Consider the following 23,674-nt stretch of genomic DNA (forward strand, 5'->3'; position numbering starts at 1 on the left):
ACTTTTTGGACTGTGGCAACCATCTGTGGTGCACCTGCTGCTTTAAGTTAAGCTCAGTACTACAACCAGCAAGCTACTACCAATCTATTTTCAAACGTCTGAATACTCATGGAACATTTTCTGCAAAGATGTAGACGTACATACAGATAAGTATTCTTTCACAAGTTGCAAAACCTAAACTGCAATTAATACTTAGTCTAGTGCTCTCAGCAAGCTACTACCAATCTATTTTCAAACATCGGAATACTCATGGAACTTTTTCTGCAAAGATGTAGACATACATACGGATAAGTATTCTTTCACAAGCTTCAAAACCTGAACTGCAATTAATACTCAGTCCAGTGCTCTCAACATCCCAGTTGCCACAGGCTGAACAGCTAAACCAACTCGTAACAATAGTCAAATGATAAGTTACTACATTGTTATACCCAAGAACTATTACAGCCAGGTACCTCAGGAGAAAAAACGGTAGGGCATTCACAAAAAGAATAGTAAAGGCATGACCATACCTCCTTCCTTCCTTCTTTTACATTGTAGGTTGCAATAGCAAGTTCGAGAAGGTGTGGTGCATCACACATTTCTTATTTTCACTTTCAGACCTTCAGGTAGTTGATCTTTTCAGGCAGACACACCCAAGAACCAAATTTAATATTTACGGCTTATGATGCATCACACTGTCCGACAAAGTCAGTTCTGCTGGCTCGTAAAGCTCATTGGAACTCTAAGAAGCATAAAATCCAGGGTGCATAGTGTGAATTTTATCTGCTAAAATATTGAGTCTAGCAACATGAGCCAACAGCATATTACTGGGGGCATCAGTAAGGTACACAGTAATACACTATGAACATGTCCGGCAGTTCATATTCACAATGAGCACATGCTTTGTCTGGTCTCATCATATAACTGCATTCCCCAATGCCTGGGAATGCTTTCCAGTCATCTGCCTGTGTTTCAAGCAAAAGACAATAGCAACGACCCTCGAGTGCCATTTTACTCACAGTAGTGTAAAAGGGAGGAAGATACAATAATACACTTCATACTAACCCAATTAGTATCGTGATGAGTTTCTTTTCTACAAAGTATTGGGGCACTTTTAGCTATGTTTTCCTCCGTGACTAAGACATTATCTAACATGAGGTGCAACAGCCTAAACAGAATTGGGAGCAATTTTTAGAGCAGCAGAATCTTACATTTGGAGCACTAAAATGCAAATTTGGAGCAGGTTAAGTGAAATAAAACATCTATTTCTTTTATCACAAAGACCAAATTTGGGGCAAAAAAGGCTTATATTTAGAAAACAAATGTATCTTCAAGCCATTCAACATCACCTAAATACTGCAGAATAAACATGAGCACTTTTCAATAAAACTAGCATTTCTATTTACCCCACTGACCAAACAATGATAAAGTCCACGTTAGCACTGGCCGCATCAGTAAAACCCTTTTACAGAATCCGTGAATTAAAATGTAGATCTGCCAAACTGGCGACCTTGAAAATCAAGAGATTCGTGAAACTAAAGAGTAGGGGTGGCAAAAAAAAAAAAAAAAAAAAAAACGTGGACAGTTTTTTTTTTTTTAGGGCAGCAGAAGTGTCATACACTGCTCCAAATGATTTCCAGTAACTTATTCAGACATCAGCGATCATACTATGGCTCATAATTATGCAGTAGTATACCACTGAACGAAATTTTCTGTCCTGTGTAGTGTTAACAGCCCCTTCCGAATGATAATACGCTTTTTTGCAGGACACCAGTGTCTTGCGGCAAAGGTGGTTTAAAGGAGCACTGACATGAAATTTCAAGATCAAGATGTGCCCACCATTCGATCACTTGGTATGCATAGGTCTTCTTGGCCAAATTGCAATGGCATTCATCGCCTCAAAGTTATTTTATTTCAATGGGACGTCAAACAGCGTAGAAAAGCTAAGGAGAAAAAACGAAAAATAGACTGCTCTGCAACATCAACACTAGTGCTACGTGTTCGGTGTGATACATTCCACAAATACCATCCTGAGTGACGATACACTAGTAAAGATGACGTCAACGATCTCCGAGTGTGTTTGGAGCCGCCTCCCAGCCATGCTCTCACTAGTGGCTCTCATTGCTGTGTTAAAGCGTGCCTGCGATTCATCGAGTCGCATCGACTGATTTGCGTTTTCAGAGGGACAATACGTGCCAGAATGTCGGGGTACTACTGCATAGTGAAAACCTTCACGTCTAGGCGCGGAAAGTGCGTGGCGTTTCATGCCTTTCCAAGCCACGAACCTAAACGCAGCCAGTGGGTTGACTTTGTACGCACCATTGGACAGAGGGACTGGACGCCTGTGAAGAACAGCCACATTTGCTCTCTTCACTTTGCGGCGAGCTGCTACAGGGTAAATCTTGTGTTGGCGAACACTGGCAGTACGACGCCTCATCTTGAAGCCAGGGCTATTTCTACCGTGTGCCCTGCTGCAGCTGAAAGCAGCGATTCACTCGCCAAACGTCCACGATATGAGGTGCGTAGTTGGTGTTCCTGAGCTCTGACGGTACGGCCGAAACTGATAAATACATTGTATTTAACGCGGAGCTTGTCAAGCAAGGATCGTCACGAATCGCGCCGACACCCAATTCGAGGACGCTGTTATCATCACTTGCCAATGTTGACCGCGACGACGGCGAGGACGACGATGTTGGCGACAGAGGCATACCTAAGCTTTCAGAGACATAGCTGGACTGACTGTACGTGCGCTCCTAGCAGACGAGACGCCAGTGTGATGTCAACATTTTTTGTGGAAACGGCATCAGCTGTGCAGTGGCCCCGACGTGGCCGCGAGGTAGCGCTTCCAGCACTACAATTTGGTGGGCTTTCCACCCATTTTGAACCGCGTTCGACAGCGAATATATTAATCAATATTACAGATACTCATTCGTCACTCAGATGTGTTTTAGGTCGCGAATTGCTACTAGGGGATCGATCGCTACTCGTTGACGCAAAAACCTTGACATGAGTAAATTCGATGTCAGTGCTCCTATAAGCGGCGTTCTGTACGAGTTAGAACAAGGCCAATAAATTTGTGCACACTGCTACCTCTCCCCCCCTTTTTACGATGGGCATTGGGTTTAGGGTAAAACATCTTGGTTCGCTTGCAAGTCGCATTCTACCCGATAAAATAACAGCGGCGCATGCCCGTTGGTCCAGCGTTAGCACCAGATATCGCCGGGACGATGCAACTAGTGCAAATTCAAAACAGAAAAATGTTATGAGCTGTTGCTATGGCGACCAACGTGGTCGCTGGAAACGCCGGCGTTCGCAGCTGTGTTCGCAGCACGTCGACTCTGCTCATGTGCGAAAAACGCAGTATGCGCTCCCAGCTTTAGTTGCTAACATGCCATAGCGGCTTTTGCTGACTGGGAACTTCATATTTCCTGTGAAGCGTTCGTGGCTACAGCAACGCATTTTTGTCTTTAAGATGCGTTGTCTCGCCGATAGATATCTGTTGCGATCAGCGGACTGATGGGCGCACAGCTTTGTTACTTTATCTGGTCGATCGCGTCTCGCGAGTGCCCTGACCTAATGAGATTAAAATTAGCGTGGTTAAGTTACCATGGTTTAAGGTTTGAGTCTGCACGCTTGGATTGATTGACGACTCAAACTGCAGGTGGGCAACGTACATGGCCTCTATTTCTCTCTGAAATTAGCGCAACTGAGAAAATTTTGAGGCTGGTCGGGCATTTTGGTGCTGCATGGTGCAAAAATGGGGAATTGCATCAAATTGGTAGAATTGGCGCAGTTGTTGCACCTCAGTCCGACAAAAAACAAACATCTCACAGGTTTCTGGAAGGAAACCTACATTTAGATTCCATATTGGTATACTAAAACAAACTTTGTCACATTAAGATGGTGAATTTTGAAAGTTCGTTCATAGTTTGTTTAGAGCAAAAAACTATATGGTCATTTAGAATATTATTGTGTGTCAACGCATGAGTATTACTTGTTGCAGAGTGTATTCTCGATTTTAGGGTTGTGGCCTAATCTTGGCAAGTTTAGTGCTGTACCACTGTATTTCCGAGTGTACTAATGTTCCTGCTTATGAATTAGCAAGAATTCAAGGTTACAAACTGGCCATATCGCCATCATTCAGCATAGCTCATTCTGTCTTCAGATTTGTCAGGTCAGTACTTCAGTTGTGAATGTTATTTCCCTGCAGCAGCTTAATTCGCAAGGTTTTGGTGATCTCCAATCGTCTCCACTTCATGGGCAGTGAACTGGTGCTTTCGCAGCCGCTCCTTGCTATTTTTGCTTGATGATGTAGGTGGCATGTGATACAAATTTGGACAATGAAAAATCCGATGTGCTTGCAATGAAGCTACTCCTACGATGCACCATGTAGTGAATGCCCTACAGGTAGAGCCCAGCCATGATGCACAGCCTTAATGATATTCATCACTACTGCCGTATGCAGTAGCAGCGCAGAGGTTAGTGCACTTGTCTAAGAGCGGTAGCAATGACAGTAGGCCTGAAGATCAAATAGTCGCTGTGGAAACTTTTTTTTTCTTAAATAAAAAAAAATGAATATGACCCAACTTTTATGCAGCTCTACCGCAATGGTTTTTCAGCCACAGATTTTAGATAACAGTAGTGTTGCAAAATGAGTCAGGTAACGCTTTCACATTATAAGCACAAGCTACTAGCCAATCAAGTCACTACTAAAGACCAAAGCACAAATAAAAGAATCAAAAACTCATTCAGTTTTCTGTCCCAAAAACCTTGGCTCAGCTAGAAACGCTACAATCAATGAACACTTAATTTACACCACAAATTTACTAAACGTGCAATACTCTAAGTAGAAACCCTCAGAAAAAACATATTTTGTCCTTGAACGGTAACTGTTATTGGTCTTGCTTTCACTTATTCATGCTGCTTTCCTGTTTCTCCAAGGCGGTTGAATCATAGATACAGACATGTTTGCGCCATGAAAGCATTGAGTGTGAATCGTTTCAGAAAGGCAAAAAGATTCACAGCAATTATTGATTAGGGATAAAAAAAGCTCCAAAGCATGCCAATTTCCCTTGTGTAAGGTTTTTCTGCCCCCATAAGAATCTGACGGCTGCGATTACGAATTGTACCTGCAATTTCGTAGCAGAGCGCAAAAGCATCTGAGCCTAAAATAAATAGAGACCATAAAAGCAAGTGCTTGCTCCACATATTTTAGTATACCAGTCGGCACATTGCTTCAAAAGAAAGCATGAGATGCCAGTGTCATGAGAAACCACTACGGTAATACTGTTCTGTCACTAAAGCTCGCATGCCCGGCATAATGTTCTGTTGCCAGATTCCTGCATAGCCCCACAAGAGAAATTAGAAACTCCTTAATTGCACCTGCCGTGTACCCTCTTCAAGAGTACAGTCTGCTTGGCTGCAATGCATTAACAGCGGCTGAACTTATGTCATTACTTTCACTCACACAACCACTTTTGAGATTTTGCATTTCCACCATTAACCATTAACAAGCACACTGCTGTCAAACAGGGCAAGAGATGTAGTGATTTATAGAAGCCAACAGACACTGATTTCATCCTAGAATTTGGATAATTGAAAACATAGCCCCTGGTGTGGCGGTTGGAATAAGAATGCTAGGTCTGCATCGTAGGTGCACATGCATAGCCTGTGTATTTTGTGTTAGCTCAGCTTTTTGTCACTTCAAAGCAAGTGAAGTTAGAAGATTGCTTAGTAGCTCCCTTACAGTTATTAGTTATCGTAACGGTATTTCGTAGGCATTTCACGCTCCTTCAAGAGAGATTGATGTATAGATGAGACCACGCACATCTCGCACCCAGGCGCCTTTGGCGGTATACTCTCGCTCCCAGAGACGCCATAATTTGTTTTCAACTGCCAAGGAACACCTCGCTAGCATGGCATGCAGTGGCTCTGGGAGTTTCAAAAGCGAAAAAGCGCCTGTTCACGTTGCGCCTGCTTATAAAATGTCATCTGGGTACCACTGCACTATCATCTGATGCGACAACAGCCAGCGCAAGAGGAAAAGATTGCTGAGCACTGCCTGTGAAGTTCACAGCGCATCGCAGGAATCATGCCGGTGCGGTGTTTTGCGATTGCACAGATTTCTGTCCACAACGAAAAACGCTGAGCTCTGCGGCCTTAGGATATAATCGCAATCGGCAGGAAAAACTACGAAACCAGTAAAGTGTATGAGTAAGTATGCTTATTGTGTTTATTCAAGCACGACTCCAGCTGTACCACTTTACAGCAGCGATTCGCGTGCAGTATGCCTATAGTATGCCACACAAAACTATTGCAACACTTTTTCGCAGGCCGCATGTCAATAATAGGGTATACATATTACGACTCGCACGTGGATGCACACACCACGCATGTTTTACTATCACGATGCAGACGTGAACGGCCCGGAAATCATGACTTTCGACTCGGTCAAACTGCGACATGCCTTGACTGTCACTAGGCGAATCTACATGTGCTTTCGGCTGGCATAACCCATAGCATTTTAAAATCTTGTTCTGGCTGGCACTTTTGCACCGCGTGTGTGTTTTGAGTCCCCGGCAGGACTACCAATAGATACACATGCGGTGCATGAGCGTAGGTTGGAGCCAGATTCTAGCGCTACGTTGACGCCGGCTTACAGCACAAATTCTACTTTGTCACAGCCAAGGCACGCCGCAGTTAACGCTTTCCGCTGTTCCCATTTCTTTCATTCGGATAATACGTACCTGATGAAGTTGCTTCTGCAGCCTGCAATGCATGTGCTGCAGAGATTCCGAACTGTCGAGGAAGGTCTCCTCGAGGTTTCACACGAAATCAGCATAAAATTCCATCAAAGGAACAGCGCGAAACATGCTTACAGCCGGACTCAGGTTGTGAAGTTTCACGTTTGATTTGCAGAGCGTCTGCTGGCGTGGCAGTTGAGGGTGTTGCTTCGCCGCGCTTGCAACAGATGGTGCCACGCACTTTTCAATATGGCAGCAAGCACTGAGCTCGCTGTGTTCGGGTGTATAAGCCAATAAATTTTCGGAGGGTACACTAAGTGAACAACACTAGGAATGGCATGAAAAACGAAATTGAGAAGCCTCCATACGTTTATCATTTTGGAGTTGTTCATGGACAACTTTTGTGAATTCTTCGACGCTCTCTTTGTCATCTGGATGGTGGAACAAGATCAGGAATGGCAGGCCTTCTTCTGTCAGCTCCTGCATATTATCAAAAGCAACAAAACTTGTACCCTCTGGTAGTGCTAGAACAAAAAGTGAAATTGAAGACATCCCACTTACCTCGGCATTCTCAAAAGTGATCTCGCGCACTAGCGGAATGCATTTCTCCCCAGCCCACTTCTTCAGTTCTTCATAAAGGTGAGGCAGTGATGGATAGGTTTCGTGCTTTTCACCAAACTGCGTGAGAAGATGACAAGATGAAAACAGTTACAATAAGATTTTGCCAGTTCACACCACTAACAGTTTAATGGCACTGAATACCTGTACAGCACCGCATATGAAAATGCTGATGGAACTAGTTGATGCATTTTAAGGAACAAAAAAAAAGAAGTACAAATGGAAAATCAGCCCGATCTAGAAGTAAATTACATACATCAAACTTCAGCCACAATTTCGAATGAGCACATCAGTAGCATTGGCATGCCCATGCCATGAGGATTATCCATGTGGTATTATCATACACGATAACGCAGACTTGATGCATGAAGGAAATGTAGGTTTCAGCTTAGATCTGATACAAAAGTGAAAGCAGCCTGCCACAGTGGAGCAGTGGTTACGGTGCTGAGATGTAGACTAAGTTCGCGGGTTCGACTCTAGCTGCTGCAGTCGCATTTTGATAAAGGTTTTAGCGACACGTATCCCGAAGGAGTACAGCCACTAGCGTGGGTCAAGTCTTAGCGAGCCGCAGGGCACGCATTAACCGTCGCCATGGCGAGAACACGATACTGCTCAAAGTCGCAACACTTTATTGTCTGTGGCAACACCAAAATGCAGTACAGCCCGTTGCAAAGGTGCGGCGGGAAAGCAAATGGGCTTACCCACGCCACAGGCATAAAAGTACACAGGGTGCCACGAGCACGTCTCCATGGCAAAAGTGATCTACATTAGGAGAGGGGGATGTGGTAATTGAGGCTAGCCCGCTGCCTTTGCGCGGGCTTTGCCGCCTTTTCTGCCGTTTTCATGTCCCGACATGTCTTCTCCCCTCCTCCGCTGTCTGCCGCGCTGAGGGATCGGTGACGTTTAACCCCCTCACCCGGTAGCGGATGAGGACTGTGGCGCGTTTCCCATGTCAAACACATAAATAGTTTTCTTGCAATCTTGCAAGTTGCATACTTTTAGCTTTGCAACGCGACAAAGTAAAAACCTTAAGCCTTTTGCTCCCACTGTTTTTATTACTAAACTTCCGTAATTTTTTTGCCATTCATAGTTCACAATGCTTCAAATGAAGTATAGTGTGCAAATAACTAATCAGAAAGTGCATACAAAATATGTAATAAACGTGGAAAATAAGAGATGTGAAAAAGTCCATATCCCTCCTACCCAAGTAGAGATTTACATAGAATTTTTTACTATATAAAGAACATATTGAAATTTAACCTAGATAATCGCATTTGTCATACTTTGGCCAAAATTTCATGCAGATCTGAGCGCCAGAAGTACCCAAAAAAGGAGGGGCACAAAAAAAGGCATAAGCTGTGTTATGAAAAAACGAGTTTTAAAGTTAAAATTGAATTTCTATTTATGAAAGATGTCATTAAATGTGATGAAATTTACACACCAAAAAGAACAATCCTTCTTGTAGTGGCCACTGCCACTAAAATGCACCAGCACCACAAGTTTTTCCCTCAGGGATCTTTCGAGCCAACTCCTCACAGACATTTTGCTTACAGACAGAGGCCATGAAATGCTTGCCAAGCTTCTTTCGCTCCATCTGGCAGAGCCTTGTGCCAACTGCAAGCTAGGGAGAAGTTCAACAGGACTTCGAGATCTAAACTAAGTTTTGTGTCGAGGAACACAACAGTGCTGATGCCATTGTGGCCACATTTGTGCCATGTACCATCGTACATAACGGCAATGTCATCCCCGCTAACTTCCCTCCCTGGGAGCTCCCTTGACCTCACATAACTGGCACAGATGGTATCGACTGCTGCATAATGACTTTCTGGCTAATGGCTGCAAATGAGTAATGCATTGGCTTATGCAAACCAAAAATCGGACCAGCTGCTCGTAACCCATTCCTACAGAGCACACCGTAGCAAATGCTTCCACACTGACAGTGTAGCTAATGCGCGAGCTACGTTTTTTTTTTTTTCATCCATAATGGACACAAACACACGAAAAAAGCATTGTTCGACGAGACAGGGACCCTGCAAGTAAGCTTCACAGCACATACAAGCGTGCAACAGCCAATGACAGTACCCAATCCGTACCATGTAATTAATTTAAAAGCCACTTGTGGCGCTCGGATAACGCGGCAAAAGCGTGCTTCCTTTTATTATTTCTTGCGATGCAGCAGCACAGAAAACCGTCATTATTTGAAGAGTGAGGCCCGTCTCTTTGCCTCAAGCGATCGACCATTGCCGAGCAGTGACGCATTGTCAGCGGCAAGGTGCTCGAAGACTGCACTCTTTCAGCTTTTTAACAGCTACCTTGTGCTCTTTGAACACAATTTTGAAGCCCTTCTTGTTGAGTCTCAACATAGATTTGACATTGAATTTTTTTCTTTTTTTCCAGAATAGTAGATGTACTAATCTCATCAAGACAGCTAAAAAAATGGCATTTTTTAGAAAATTCACTTTTTTTCAACTCCCATCTCCCTTTGAAAAACACCAGATGGCCAAAAATTTAACCCTTCATTACGGCATTTCTCATAATCTATCTCGGTTTTGGGATGTAAAACCCCAGATATTATTATTAAAAGTGAAAGCCCACAACTAAAAATTATGTCACCTCCTCAGAATGTCTGCTGATACTGTTGAAAAGACCATGCCATGCATTGTTCTGGACGAGAAGTGTTTGAACACTTTCTTCGACTCTTTCTGGAACTAGACAAATTTTTTGTGTTTGGTCAAAAAAATAAAAATAGGCTTACACACTGGGAAATGCTGCGGGTGGACTTGCACAGCACTTCGAATCACTGGCAATGTGAAGTCAAACAATATTCACATAAATACATAACCAACACTGGCCATAATATGAACTCGCAGTTGTTACATTTTCAGTTTAGAGCAAGCAGTAAAGGCATAATTTAGAGAAAATCCGTTACTTGCAACTCCCTGAAGTACTGACAAAAGCACAGAAACAGATCATTTAAGGATTGCATAAACCACTAACACTGTACACATAAACCTCATTATAACAAAGTTGCATTTAGAAAAAAATGTTTTTAATATCAAAAATTTCCTTATACGCGTATATTCCTAATACTATATTGCACGAGTATTCCTAATCTACTTCATTATAACCAATATTTTGTTATATCAAGCTTTGTGTTTATTTTAATACTTGGACCAACTGCTTTCAGCATAGTGTTCCAAATTGAAAAACTATGCCCATTATACAAGCATTTACAGGAGCTAGCAGTGAAGCTGAAGCAGACAGTTTTCATCAAAGCCAAAGCCTGCCTCATGCGAAATTTGACCGTCCGCAACATATTGTGTCCAGCAGCATTGGGAACGAGTGATGCAAAAAGTAGCATCAAAAAGACGCCCCTATGTGACGACACGATGACACTACAGATCGCCAGAACTTGTGAACTTGTGATCACGTCACATGATGATGTCATCACATTGCATCTTAGCTTGGTCATAGGTGGTCCGATCACGGAGGCCACGTAAAACCAGGTGCCTCCGATTTTGGAGACAGTGCAAAATCACCTTAGATGTGGAGCGTTTTTAAAAGGATGGGGCAGCATCAATACATTGGCTGAGGAAAAAGAAGATGGCTTTTCTCTTCCGAATGGTTTCAAAGGGACCCTGCAACACTTTTTAGAGTAGCCATGAAATAAACTCGTAAAGGAGCTTATTTCCTTGCACATTAACTGCCAAAAAACTTTTTACAATCCATCCATTACAAGCAGAGCTACAGAGGTTTATTGCATGCTGTAATTGCTTTCTCCTTTTCTCTTGTCACAACGTGTGATAAGATTAGTTTAACGTTCTGGCGCCCGAGAGCGTCGATGTTGCAATGAAATAAATACGGTGCACTTGACGAGTCAGTCAGTGTGAAACCCGCATACGTATGTGTGTGCGATTCGGTCCGGTCACTGGCATGGCCCCAGACTACCCGGTTATCACAAGTGGCGGTGAGGTTGACTGACGAACCAGACGAGCACGGCACAATCACACGTCATGTCTGTTGTCGGGAAGCTGGATTTGTTCAACCCGAGTGCATCGAAGTGGGCGGAATACCGCGAGCGGGCCCATCTGTACTTCATCGTGAACATCCCGAGCGACAAGCAGACAGCTGTATTTTTTACATGCTGCGGTCCAGAGACTTACTCTCGGCTACGAGGCCTCATAGAACCAAGCAGGCCCTCCTAAGCAGAACTGACCGAAATTTTTACCACCAATGGCAAGCACTATGCCCCTCGCGTATCAGAAGTAGTGGCAAGTTTCAAGTTTTTCTCAAGGTATCCAAAAGAGGGGGAGACCATAAGTGACTACATTGCCTCGTTGAAGAAATTAGCTGAAGACTGCAATATTTCAGATAGTCAGCGGAATCAATGACGTAACCACGAAAACACGGCTGCTAGAAACGTGTTTAACCTTCGAAACTGCGAAGGTCACCGTCGTGGCTATGGAGGCTGCGTGTAAAGATTCACGTGCATTGAACTGTCAGCAAGCACAGCTACTATCTGACGAAGCTCTGAAGCAAGTGAACATTGTCGCCTCGAGGAAAAATGATAGCTGTTGCTTTCGTTGTGGGAGAACTCATTCTACGCGTCGCTGTAGCCACGGCAGCACGGTCTGTCACAACTGCCGTCAAAAAGGGCATCTTGCAAGAGTTTTCAGAGTTCAGCTGGGCAGCAGAAATTTCGACCGGAGCCTGTCTAGTCACAGCCGATCTAGTCACATGAACAACCTGGACGATCTGCCTGTCGCTGCTGAAGAGCCTGCAGGTTTCGACTTGTGGACGCTTCGCACAGCTAGTCCGGAGCCAATGCGCATTGTGGTTGAAATTAACGGCGTAACGCTCGATATGGAGTTAGACACCGGCACTAGTGTGTCGACCATTGATGAAGGCAAGTTCGCCGAGCTATTTCCATCGGTGCCATTGGAGCCATCGAGTTTACAGCTGAGCAGTTTTTTCAGTGAATATGAAACGCGCCCAGAAAAAGCTGGAAGCAATGGTCAAACTTGGCGACAAGGAGCGCCAGCTACCACTATTTGTCGTGAAAGGGGCATGTCCTACGCTGTTTGGATGAAGCTGGATGAAAGCCTTCAAGCTAGGCATCGCTCAGATGGTGGGAGTCAACATCGTGAAGTCTATAGAAGACCTGGTAAGCCAATATCGCGAAGTTTTTCTGAGCAGCTTGGCACGTTTCACGGCATTGCAGCTTCTATATCAGTACAAAAGGGCACGAAGCCACGTTTTGTCAAGGCACGTTCAATACCATTTGCTTTGCGCGATCGGATTTTTGAAGAACTACAGAGCACGACGGCCGGGTTCGGGTCTGCGGCGATTTTAAGACTACCATAAATCCGGTCAGAGTCGTCGAGTTCAACCCTATTCCTAGGATTGAGAAACTTTTTGTGCGGCTTACAATGGGACAGAAGTCCACAAAGCTCGACTTGCAAGACGCCTACCACCAAGTCCCACTCGATGAGGAGTGCCAAGAGCTAGTCGCCATTAGCACTCCGAGTGGGTTATACCGATTCACACGGCTACCAATCGAGGTTTCATCAGCTCCAGTTATATTTCAGCGATAGATGGAAAATCTTTTGCACAACCTTGACCATGCCGTAGTGTACTTTGACGATATTCTAGTGACAGGAATGGAAGAGGCATTTTGCTTTTTGCAGCAGATTCTGGAGCAGAAAAAATGGTGCTTTGGAGCAGGCTTAAGTGTCCTCGGAGCAGAAAAAAATGCTATAGCTTAGGGTTGCCATTGGCGTTTTCAAAGCAGATGCGTTTCTAATGACTCCTGCAGTATAAAGCATCACTTAAAGATCTAATAAATACTTATATTTATTATTACGTGCACCGTATAGTAGTATCATTGGCGTAAATAATGGGAGGGGGGGTTAAGGGAGCCCGGACTTTTCTTGTGTTCAGCTAGGGGGGACAGCCCTCGCAAGTACCCTCCTTGAGATTTAGCTTTAGCACGTGATATAATTGAGTTAACAGTTCAGTATAGCACAATCAACTTTTTAAAAGGCTTTTTATATGTTACTGCGTACAAGTGTTGAATAAAAATTGCAAAAAAGTAAAAAAAAAAGAGACTGAATAGAACAATCCAATTACTCGAGCTCGGACCCGATGCTCATTCCTTGAAATACTATTTGAGAGCATGATTTAATTCTTACATAAATAAAAACACAACCCATAATAAAAATACGAATTGGCCACCATGGCCTTATATGTGTCACGCCTTGTAATTTTTCTAGACACGTCACTGAGTAGCATGCAAGGATGACAGTGTGTACAGCTTGCTCTTGGTTTCGCTTAGGCTCACGGGATGGTTACATGGTTCAACTTCATTCTTTTTAGTTTGCCAACATCCTTTCGGAGCAGGTTTGGAGCAGTTACTAGTAAATATTGCATTTTGGAGCAGCATGGAGCAGCACTGCGATCACTGCCAGTGACAAAGAGCATTGGGAAAATTTGGACCGAGTGTTGGATCGCCTGAAAACTGCAGGATTGCGACTGAAGTTATTCAAATGCGAATTCTTCAAACCAGAACTCCTGTATTTGGGCCATATCATTAGTGGGGCTGGGCTGCGTCCAAACCCGGCTAAGACTGAAGCAGTGCTGAAAGCCCCCGCACCCCGAACGGTCAAGGAACTACAGAGTTACCTCGGGTTGGTTCATTTCTACAGAAGGTTTTTGCCTAACCTTTCGGCTGTGTTACAGCTGCTCAATAGTCTGTTGGCGTCGGGAACACCATGGCGCTGCGAAACTGAGGAAGAGAAGGCATTTCGGAGAAGGAAGGAGATATTGGCCTCAGCTGCTATATTGGCCCACTTCGACCCAGGAAAGCCAACTCTGCTCGTCATTAATGCATCTCCCTTCGGTCGATTGATATGCGAGGTTTAACCTCCCAGAACCACCATATGATTATGAGAGCCGCTGTAGTAGAGGACTCCGGAAATTTTGACCACCTGGGGTTCTTTAACGTGCACTCAAATCTGAGCACACAGGTCTACAGCATTTCCGCCTACATCTCCCTTCGGTATTGGAGCAGTACTGGCGCAACGAGAGTGATCTGGAGAAAAGCCCCCCATTGGTTTTGCCTCCCGCAGCCTGGCAACTGCGGAGAAAAACTACAGCCAATTAGATAAGGAGGCATTGAGCTTTGTGTTTGGCGTTACAAAGTTCAGGCAGTACTTATGGGGCCAGCGTTTCGAGGCCCATGATGATACGGGGCGCGAAAAAACGACACACAACAGAGAAGAAGTACACAGACGACGCGCTACTAGCAACTCGGTTGCTAGTAGCGCGTCGTCTGTGTACTTCTTCTCTGTTGTGTGTCGTTTTTTCGCGCCCCGTATCATCATGAACCAGCACCAACTCGCCCAACTTTTCACTTTACTGAGTATAGTTTCGAGGCCGTCACAGATCACAAACCACTGCTCGGCCTGCTCGCAGCAGACAAACCAGTTCCTGAATCCTGTTCTCTAAGAGTGCTAAGGTGGGCCTTGGTGTAGTATACATAGTGTTCATGTGATGTCACTTCCGCAGTTGTCGCCCTCCCCCGCCATGCCCGGGTACCTCCCTGGGTACCTACAGCAGTTTGCGTGCTGCAGCGTGGTTTGTTGAGGGATCGTCATCTGTTACTGTGCGCAACGTTGAAAGAGAAGCCATGCGTTTTTTTTGTTGTACTTTAACGAGCTCATCGGATTGAGAAGGCCTCGCTCTTTGACTCAATAAAATACCAGAAAATCAAGATATGTGGCACGTGTACAAGCCACCGCGTACACCGGCTGGCCGCCACGACCTACGAGAGCCCATTATTTCGTGTTCACTACAAATTTCGTGGCACAAGAACAAGTGAAAGCCCAAAGTCTCTCGAGCTGCAGCAACTCCCATAGAAAACGAGTCGTCACGCAGTGCTGGGCAAGTTTACAAGAGATATATTTTTAATAATCATTTTAATATATTGCTGCGGCCCACGCCACCAAAGTAGCAGCGCGGCTCCCCAAGTGTTTTAAACAGTGCTGATGCTGAGCCTCTTTGATTGGAAGTTGTGGAAACAGCCGAGAAAAATATTATGCGAGGTAGAGAATTCGCATGGTACGTGCAGCGGTAATGCCGGTCACTTTTTTTTCTCTCGCTTGTGTCTCGACACATTTTTTACCTGTATTTTACTTTTGTTGTTTTGCCCTAATGTACAGTGCAGTGCCTGAAAATGGTGGAAACCATTTTAGATAACCAATTATGGACCAATTTTTAAAGAGCCCGACACCCCCAACTCGAACCGATCGGCTTTACTTCAAACCGTGAGTGAATGAATACTGTTTCACATCCATTTTCGCAGTTTGTTTCTTAACCACCTCCCTGACAAGCTGATTGTGCACGCAGTGGTCGTGGACAAGTTTGCATGTACAGTATCATGGTAAGCTATCTCTGTTTGCAGGTACGTGCTTGGAGCACTTATCCGTAATGAAGCTACACCTGAAAACGCAAAGATCACCGAGGTTCTTCAAGTTGTTTTTGTTAATCTACGCCAGCCAAAGACGCTGGGGCTTTTCGGAAAATCGCAACGGGTGTTCTCAATTTCAGGTCACAACTTTCGCCAAAGAGAACACCCGGACGCTCTAATCCCTCTTCGTGGACCACTACATCAACTTGCCTCCCCAGCAGCTGATATTTGCTCAAACTTGCATCGTGCGGCAAAACTGAACGGGCGCAAGAACGAGGAAACAACACAGCAGCGGTCCGCGATGGAGTCGGTAGGTATCCGGGCATGTAGGTGGCGCATTTTGGAAGTGACGAAGGGGCGCTACCTGACGCACATACACACTATGTATAGGCCGGGTTCAGAAATTGCACATGCCGAAGGGTTAAGTGCCGATTTTGTCATTGACTGCCCTGCCGAAGTGTTAATGCTGGAAGGAGTATACCCAGGGGTCCTGTCGTGAAAATGCTGTTGCCGCAGCCACCACCAGAGACATGATGCTGTAGCAAGTAAGAGCAGCGTTGTGGTCAGGCTGCCAGATAAACCTTGGGTCAGAACCTACGAGACGCGCTTTCAGGAGATGAGTGTGCAAGGGAATTGTCTACTGTGGGACAACAGAGTTATTGTTCCGAAATTCTTACAAGGGGAAGTCCACCAGTTGCTGCATGAGTGTCATCCAGGACTGTCCAAAATGAGGGCAGTTGCGCGAAGCCATGTGTGGTGGCCTAGCTTGGATAACGATATAGTGATAACCATTCAAAGGTGCTGTATTTGCCAGGAGCATCAAAGAGTGTCACGACCACTGCCTGTCATGCCCTGGCCGTTCCCGGAGAAACCGTGGTCATGACTATTTCCTGCATGCGAATTATGTTCGCAAATCAAGGCCTTCTAGATGTGGTCGTGTCGGATAACGGGCCAGCATTTACCAGTGAGCTCTACCCCACATTCCTCAAGAAAAACGGGGTGAGGCGAATTCTGGTGCCGCCGTATCATACAGCGTGTCAAACGGTGCTGCAGAAAGGGCAGTGCAGACTGTCAAAAACAAGTTGCGAAAGGCTGGCCCTGGAGATATTCGCACTCAAATTTCTCGCATGCTCCTGACTTACAGGTCCATGCCTCACGAGGCCACAGGTTGCTGTCCGTCGGAGCTGTTGTTAGGATGGAAGCTGAGGACTGCGATCGACCTGCTACACCCAGACCTCCAGACTACGGTGCTACAGAAGCAACTTAAGCAGAAAATAAGGTGCGACCAAGGAACAAGGCCCAGAGTTTTGGGTCACCCTGGTGACCAGGTGTTTGCAAGGAACTTCCGTCCAGGTCCTGCGTGGCTGCCTGCAGTCGTCACCGAACAACGCACTTCGTTCATGGATGTTCTACAGGAGGACGGACGGCGGCTAACTCGACATCTGGATCACATCCGCCAGCCCCATAAGGAACTGAGTGCAGACAACCAAAAATCAGGCAGCCCCGTGGCTACAGGTCTTGCCCCAAGCTTAGACGTGGGTCAAACGCAACTAACTCCAGATCACCTTCACGACACAGAGTCTGGGCAAGATCCCAGGGAAGACATGGTGTGGGAAACTAAACTTGCGGTCACAGCACCCCGTACTCCTGTCCTGCATTGAAGTACCAGAATTTGACGACCAGTATCACACTACTCACCTTAATCAACTGTTTGCATCCATTAATAAAGGGGATAGTGGTCATTAATAAAGGGGAGAGTGGTGTGATAAGATTACCATTCTGGTGCCCGGGGGCGTCGATGCTGCAATGAAATAAATACAGCACGCTTGACGTGCTTTCAGTCAGTGTGAAAGCCGCCTATGTACGTGAGTGATTCGGTTCGGCGACCGGCATGGCCCTAGACTACCCAGTTATCACAAACGAAAGCACTGGAAGTTAAGCAGAGAGGGATGGCACTTTCTTTCTTTGAAAAGGCAGCTTTTCAGAGCGATCGAGCGCACACATGCCGACAGATAGTTACCTTCTGTGGCGGCCCCGGTAACTCCCTAGAGTGCCATGCTCAAATCAGCCAATGGTGCAATACTTAGGCCGGTGATGCAATATCTTTTTAATATATACAGCCGATCCCAGATATATCGAACTTGAAAGGGATCGCGAAGTAGTTCTATATATATCGGTAATTCACAATACAAAATATGCATATTTAAGGCCTGAATTAAAGCATATGAGGCCTCCAAAATCATTGCGAGCACTAACATAATAATTCGCTCACAGTATAATGAACAACCAGGTGTGAACTGCAAGTTGCCGCACTTTATTTCACTTAAAAATGGTCCGTTAACTTTTCTTGCTTCTTACAAGACGTCAAGTTCCAGTCGTCCTCAATATCATTGAAGCTTTTCAAATAAGCGAATTCAGCACTTTCAGCCACAACAGTGTTAACTGATGCAGAATGCCGACGCAAGATTTGTATCGTGGCAAAAGATTGGTTAGTGGTGACAGCGAAGGTGTTTACATATTCATAACCGCATGGGTACACTTCCATAGCACCGGCAACAGCAGCCATGACCTCGGCACTGATGCACTCAGAAACAGGTACATCGTCATCTGCACCGATGAACTCACTCACTGTGCGAGGTGGTGCCCAGAAAAGCCGATAAGCCGCAGATTTCACTGAGGCACTGCACGCTCTTGTCAGCAGTCATGACGCACCTGAAGTAGTCACGTGGCCCGCAAGGAGAGTTTACGACGGTGCTTTACTTGACGTCGCTACAAGTGCCAGTCAAAATTTTTATCGCTATGTGCGAGTGAACGTTCACTTCAACTCCTGAATGAGGATTTATGTGCAATGAGGCGAAAAGTAGACAAGTCCACAGGGCGCAAAAGACAACGCCGAGTTCCCACAGAGTTCCCACCATCGACATGTTGACGACATCGACGTCACTTGTGGCTTTGTAGCTGGCAGTCGCTGCTTTCGACTGCTTTGATGCCAGAAGCTATAAAAAGCGTTGCCTCGGAGACATGCGTTTTAAAACCGAAAAAAATCACGTTGCCCTGAGTGCGGGAAGCATGACGACAAAGGAATGCAAGTCTATAATGCTAGAAAAAAAAGGCTGCCCTTGTAGCGTTGTGCCCATCTTGGCCAGCTGCCTCACTAAAGAAGAAGACAGCAGCGTGGCTCGTGATGCGCGAGCCACAAGAAGAGAGAGCAGCTGAGTTCCTGGCCTGGCTAGACGCTTCAGCGGCGACTCCGCCTATGCCTACATCCCGAATAAAAGCTGCGACCTCAGCACGAGCTAATCGCCGCGGTCTCGCCTCTCCATCATCAAGTGGTGACCCTGGACCAACAGACAAGCGACCGGCGCTGCACCGCTGCTTCTGAGCTTCGCGGCAATGTTCCAGCCAGCTCACGCCTTGCAGCTGCACTTTGACCCGCCTCTACCACTGTTCCGCACTACCGACATCGAGTCATGGTTCCAAGAGAGCCGCCTTGAAGCCCAACAGCATCTGGCTCCAAGAATTCATGTTTGAGGTCCTCGAGTATGTTCTTCCACTTGACCTCAAATGACGCCTCACCTATTCCTTTTGGAGCTCTCACCCATATGACTGACTATGGGACGCCGTCCTACGGTTTTGCGGCGCTGAACATCGCCTCCGACACGGGACCGACCAAACGGATGGTGCTTTTTCATCGACGCTGATCAAGCCTTCCTTGCGGTTTTCCTCAATCGCATCTCGTCCAGCGCTATGCCACAACAACGAGGTAGGCGACCGTCCTACGACAAACTGCTTCACAAACATATCGCAGCGTACGCCACTCGCCTTTGGTTGACCGGTCGGCGCCTGTGAACACACCGGTGAACACGACTTCAGCGCCTACTGACGCAGTGTGCGACACCCAAACCGGCGCCGTAACCGAACCAGCTGGCGTCTTCCACGCCAACACCAAAGCTACCGCCAGCATGGCAACCAACGTCTGTGGAAGACGCTCCAGTTATGCTCATGTCCAAGTTACCCAATTGCGACTCGCCTGCTAGGCAAGCATATGACCAGCATGCCGCTCCGCACCCAAGATCTCTTGTGGCGGCTGCCATAGGTGGTGATGTAGCCACATACGTGGCGTGCCATGGTCTGGTACAGCACAACTCTCTTGCAGATCCCGACTTGCTGCCGACAATCTCTGAAAACAGCGCTGAAGAGCTTGAAACCGATCAGCACTTTCCGCACGACATTCGACGACGCAGTGGTTCTGATCAGTGCTGCTCGAGTACGGGGCTTTTCCTTTCAGCACATGCCAGACATGTGCCAGCGTCGCTGCCATCCATGTACACTTTGCACTCATGCCATCAGCCCATCGCAGTTCTACGCACTTGCCCGCCGCCGCGTCTGCAGCCCGTCTGAAACCGCAGTGTGCATCGCACAGCCTTTCTTCCGGCATGCTGTTTCAGGGACCATCGACTAGCGTGCTTATGCCCGCACCTCATGCAGACAGTGTCAATTTCTCAACGACGCTCGCGCCTACAACGACCATGCAACACTTGCGACACCTGCCCATACGAGTCATCACTGCACGCCGAACCATCTGCACTGAGGAGTTATCCGATTGGCGACCGATGGTGCCGCCGACGCCCATGGCCACAAGGTCCTCAACAGGTTGCATCACTGCTGCCTACATCATGTGTTCGGCGCGCACTTCGCCCTCTCCTCGCCCCACCAGAACTCTCAGATACCCAACATTTTTCATGGTAACAACTTGGACTTTCCCATGAACAAACCATAAACTGCCGCTCATGTACATAGTGTCCACCCCTTTTTTTTCTTTAGTACATGTTTGAAATCGTGCAAAGCGCTAGGTGGGGAGCCCATGTAGCGTTGCACCAGTCTTGGCCAGCTGCCGCACTAAAGAAGAAGACAACCGCATGGCTTGTGGTGCGCGAGCCACAAGGAAAGAGATCGGCTGAGCTCCTGGCCTGGCTGGACGTTTCAGCAGCGACTCCGCCTATACCTGCGTCCTGAATAAAAGCTGTGACCTCGGCACAGGCTCATCGGCACTGTCTCGCCTCTCCTTCCTCAACACCCTAATTAAGGAAGTGGAGAAAGGAGGCCGAACAAAATGGAGCATTGCGCAGGAGTTCAGCATGCCTTTGTGTACGCTTTCGACAGTGCTGAAAAATAAGCAGAAGGCGCTGAATGGATTTCATCAAAACTTCTCCAGCCAGCGGAAGCGAGTTCGAGTGTCAAAGTTCCCAGACATCGGGGCGGCATTGATGGTATGGCTTCAGAATAAGGTTGAGTGCAGCGGTGGGGAAGATGGACTGATGCTATGCGTCAAGCAGCTAGCAGACGCCTTCTTAGGCCCGAGTACGACCACAAAGCACACGAGCGTTAGGCAGTTTTTCTTTGCTAAATAAAATGGCAGTGCGACAAAACCCAGCCGGTTAAAGTCTCTTGTATGTTATATAATGAAAACGCCTCTTCACTGCAAGTATATTTTTCTCTTTTAAATCTGCAAGTGAAGAAACGTAAGAGATTTCCACTGAACAGCCAGTAAGAAGTAGCCATTTTTCTGAAAAGAGCTCATTTTTGCCGGGGATTAGCGCAACCTTGCTTATCTTGAAAATATGTTTATCTCGAATTATTCCTGGTTTTTTAGACAGAGTTAACAAGGTATTACTGTACACATATCATGACATATCTGCTCTAAAGTGAGGACCCACAGATTGAGAGACTGAGAAATTTGTTTCATATGTGCTTTCAGATGTAGCAAGCATGGAGAAACAACCTTGGGTGGCCTCCTGTTGCATGCTGACATTTAAGGGGAGATGCGGGTCGAAAAGCGCATTTTTTTTTTCTTTAAAATTACCGTTTTTTTATTTTCGCCTGTTTTGATAAGATTAGTACCTCTACTGTTATGAAAAAAATAATAAAGGCCGAGACTTAGCTGGAAATGCTTTAAAATTTCATCTAAAGAGCACAAGGTGCCTGTTAGAAGGTCGAAAGTGTGCAGTCTTCGAGCACCTTGCCGCCGATAATGCGCCGCCGCTAGCCATTGTTGATCGCATGAGTCGAAGGAGTCGAGCATCACTCTTCAAATAACAACAGCTTCTCTCGCTGATTCAGCGCAAGAACTAATAAAAATAATCGCTCTTCTGCGCGCTTTTCGAGCGCCACGACTGGTTCATCACATGGTACGAATCGGGGACCGCCATTGCCCGCTACGCACCTGTATGAGCTGTGAAACCTATTTTCGGGGTCCATGTCTTGTCGAGCAGCGCAGCTGAACAATGCTTTTCTTATGTAATTATCTCCGTTATGAATGAAAAAAGCCATTGCTCGCAAGTGAAAGCCGTTGTGCGGCGTAAGCTGTAGGAATAAGCTACGAGCAGTTGGTCCGATTTGCGGCAGTTGTTGGCTTGCAAAAGCCAATGCATCAAAGTCATTCACACCCGTCAGCCGGAAAGTTCGTGATGCGGCAATGGATGACGTCAGTGCCAATCTTGAGAGGTCAAAAGAGCTCGCAGTGAGAGAACTTAGCAGGGACGACATTGCCATTCTTTACAACGGTATGTGGCACAAACATGGCTGCAAACTGGCATGACACTAGACTTAGTTTGGATTTCGCAGTCCTGTCGAACTTCTTCCTAGCTTGCAGTTGGCACAAGGCTCTGCCAGATGGAGCAGAAGTTTGGCAAGCGTTTAATGACCCTGTCTGTGAGCGAAATATCTGTAAGGAGTCGGCTTGAAAACGCCGAGAGGGACAAACTCATGGTGCTGCCGTATTTTAGTCGCAGTGGCCACTACAAGAAAGATTGTTGTTTTTGGTGTGCAAATTTCATCTGATTTAATAATATCTTTCACAAATAAAAACTCAATTTTAAGTTTAAAACTCACTTTTCTCAAAACAAATTTTGCCATTTTTTCCAATGTGCCCCTCCTTTTTCAGGCACTTCTAGTGCTCGGATCTGCATGAAATTTCGCCCAAATTTTTTCCAAAGTATGACAAATGCAATTATCTAGTTTAAATTTCAATATTTTATTATATAATAAAAATGTATGTATACCTTTACTAGGGTAGGTGAAATATGGACTTTTTACGTCTATTATTTTTCACGCGTATTACATATTTTGTATATGCTTCCTATTTAGTTATTTGCACTCTACACTTTATTTGAAGCATTATGAACTATGAATGGTAAAAAATTACACAATTTTAGGGATGAAAAGAGGGTGAGCAAAAGGGTTAAGGTTTTCACTTTGTCATGTTGCAGAGCTAAAAGTGTGTAACTTGCAAAAAGACTAATTTTATATCTGAAATCAACATAAAAAGTTCCATAAACAGCTCAAGTTACATTGCTCTAGAGTGAATATTAAAGAAGAAGTGTCTTCGAGTAGCATCTCCCCTTAAAGTACTAGTTTTAAAGGGACACTAAAGTCAAATAACAATTTATGCCAGAGTGAAAGCTCAATGTATGACAACATCTAAAACGACAACAATATCAACAACAGTGCCCTACTTGCAGAGAAATTACGGTAAATGCACAAGAACCGGTAAATGCACAAGAACACATGCGCTGCAGTAGGACATTCTCAAAATGATCTGATGACATCACACGAACCACCAACAATTAATCACTAGTAATCGATCTAGCTGCACTAAATAAAGAACCTTTCGTGCATCAAGAAACAATAAAATGCTGCTTGTTCATTTATGTTTGATTTATGAAAGAAAGAACCACCAGACGTTACTATGGGGAAAGGCGCGAGTGGTTCAAAAATTCAATATTTGTGTAGTTACACTGGATAGGTGGTGCCATCTAGCAGGGCACAGTTGAACCAAAAAAATGTCTCCAATCTCAGAGCCAATGGT

At 45.6% G+C, this 23,674-nt stretch overlaps 1 protein-coding gene across 1 annotated transcript in view; it reads right to left on the bottom strand.

Annotated features, from left to right (window-relative positions):
* The window catches only part of ERp44 (Endoplasmic reticulum protein 44), a 59,982-nt gene that overhangs the window by 15,946 nt on the left and 20,362 nt on the right, over nucleotides 1-23,674 (bottom strand). Inside the window, exons 8-9 of the mRNA XM_037427173.2 lie at nucleotides 7,284-7,400; nucleotides 7,091-7,202 (exon numbers count right to left, since the gene is read on the bottom strand). Of these exons, the coding sequence (XP_037283070.1) occupies nucleotides 7,091-7,202; nucleotides 7,284-7,400 (229 nt within the window). The remainder of the gene's footprint in view (nucleotides 1-7,090; nucleotides 7,203-7,283; nucleotides 7,401-23,674) is intronic.

This window comes from Rhipicephalus microplus, chromosome X, assembly GCF_043290135.1.
Source record: "Rhipicephalus microplus isolate Deutch F79 chromosome X, USDA_Rmic, whole genome shotgun sequence".
Lineage (NCBI taxonomy): Eukaryota > Metazoa > Arthropoda > Arachnida > Ixodida > Ixodidae > Rhipicephalus > Rhipicephalus microplus.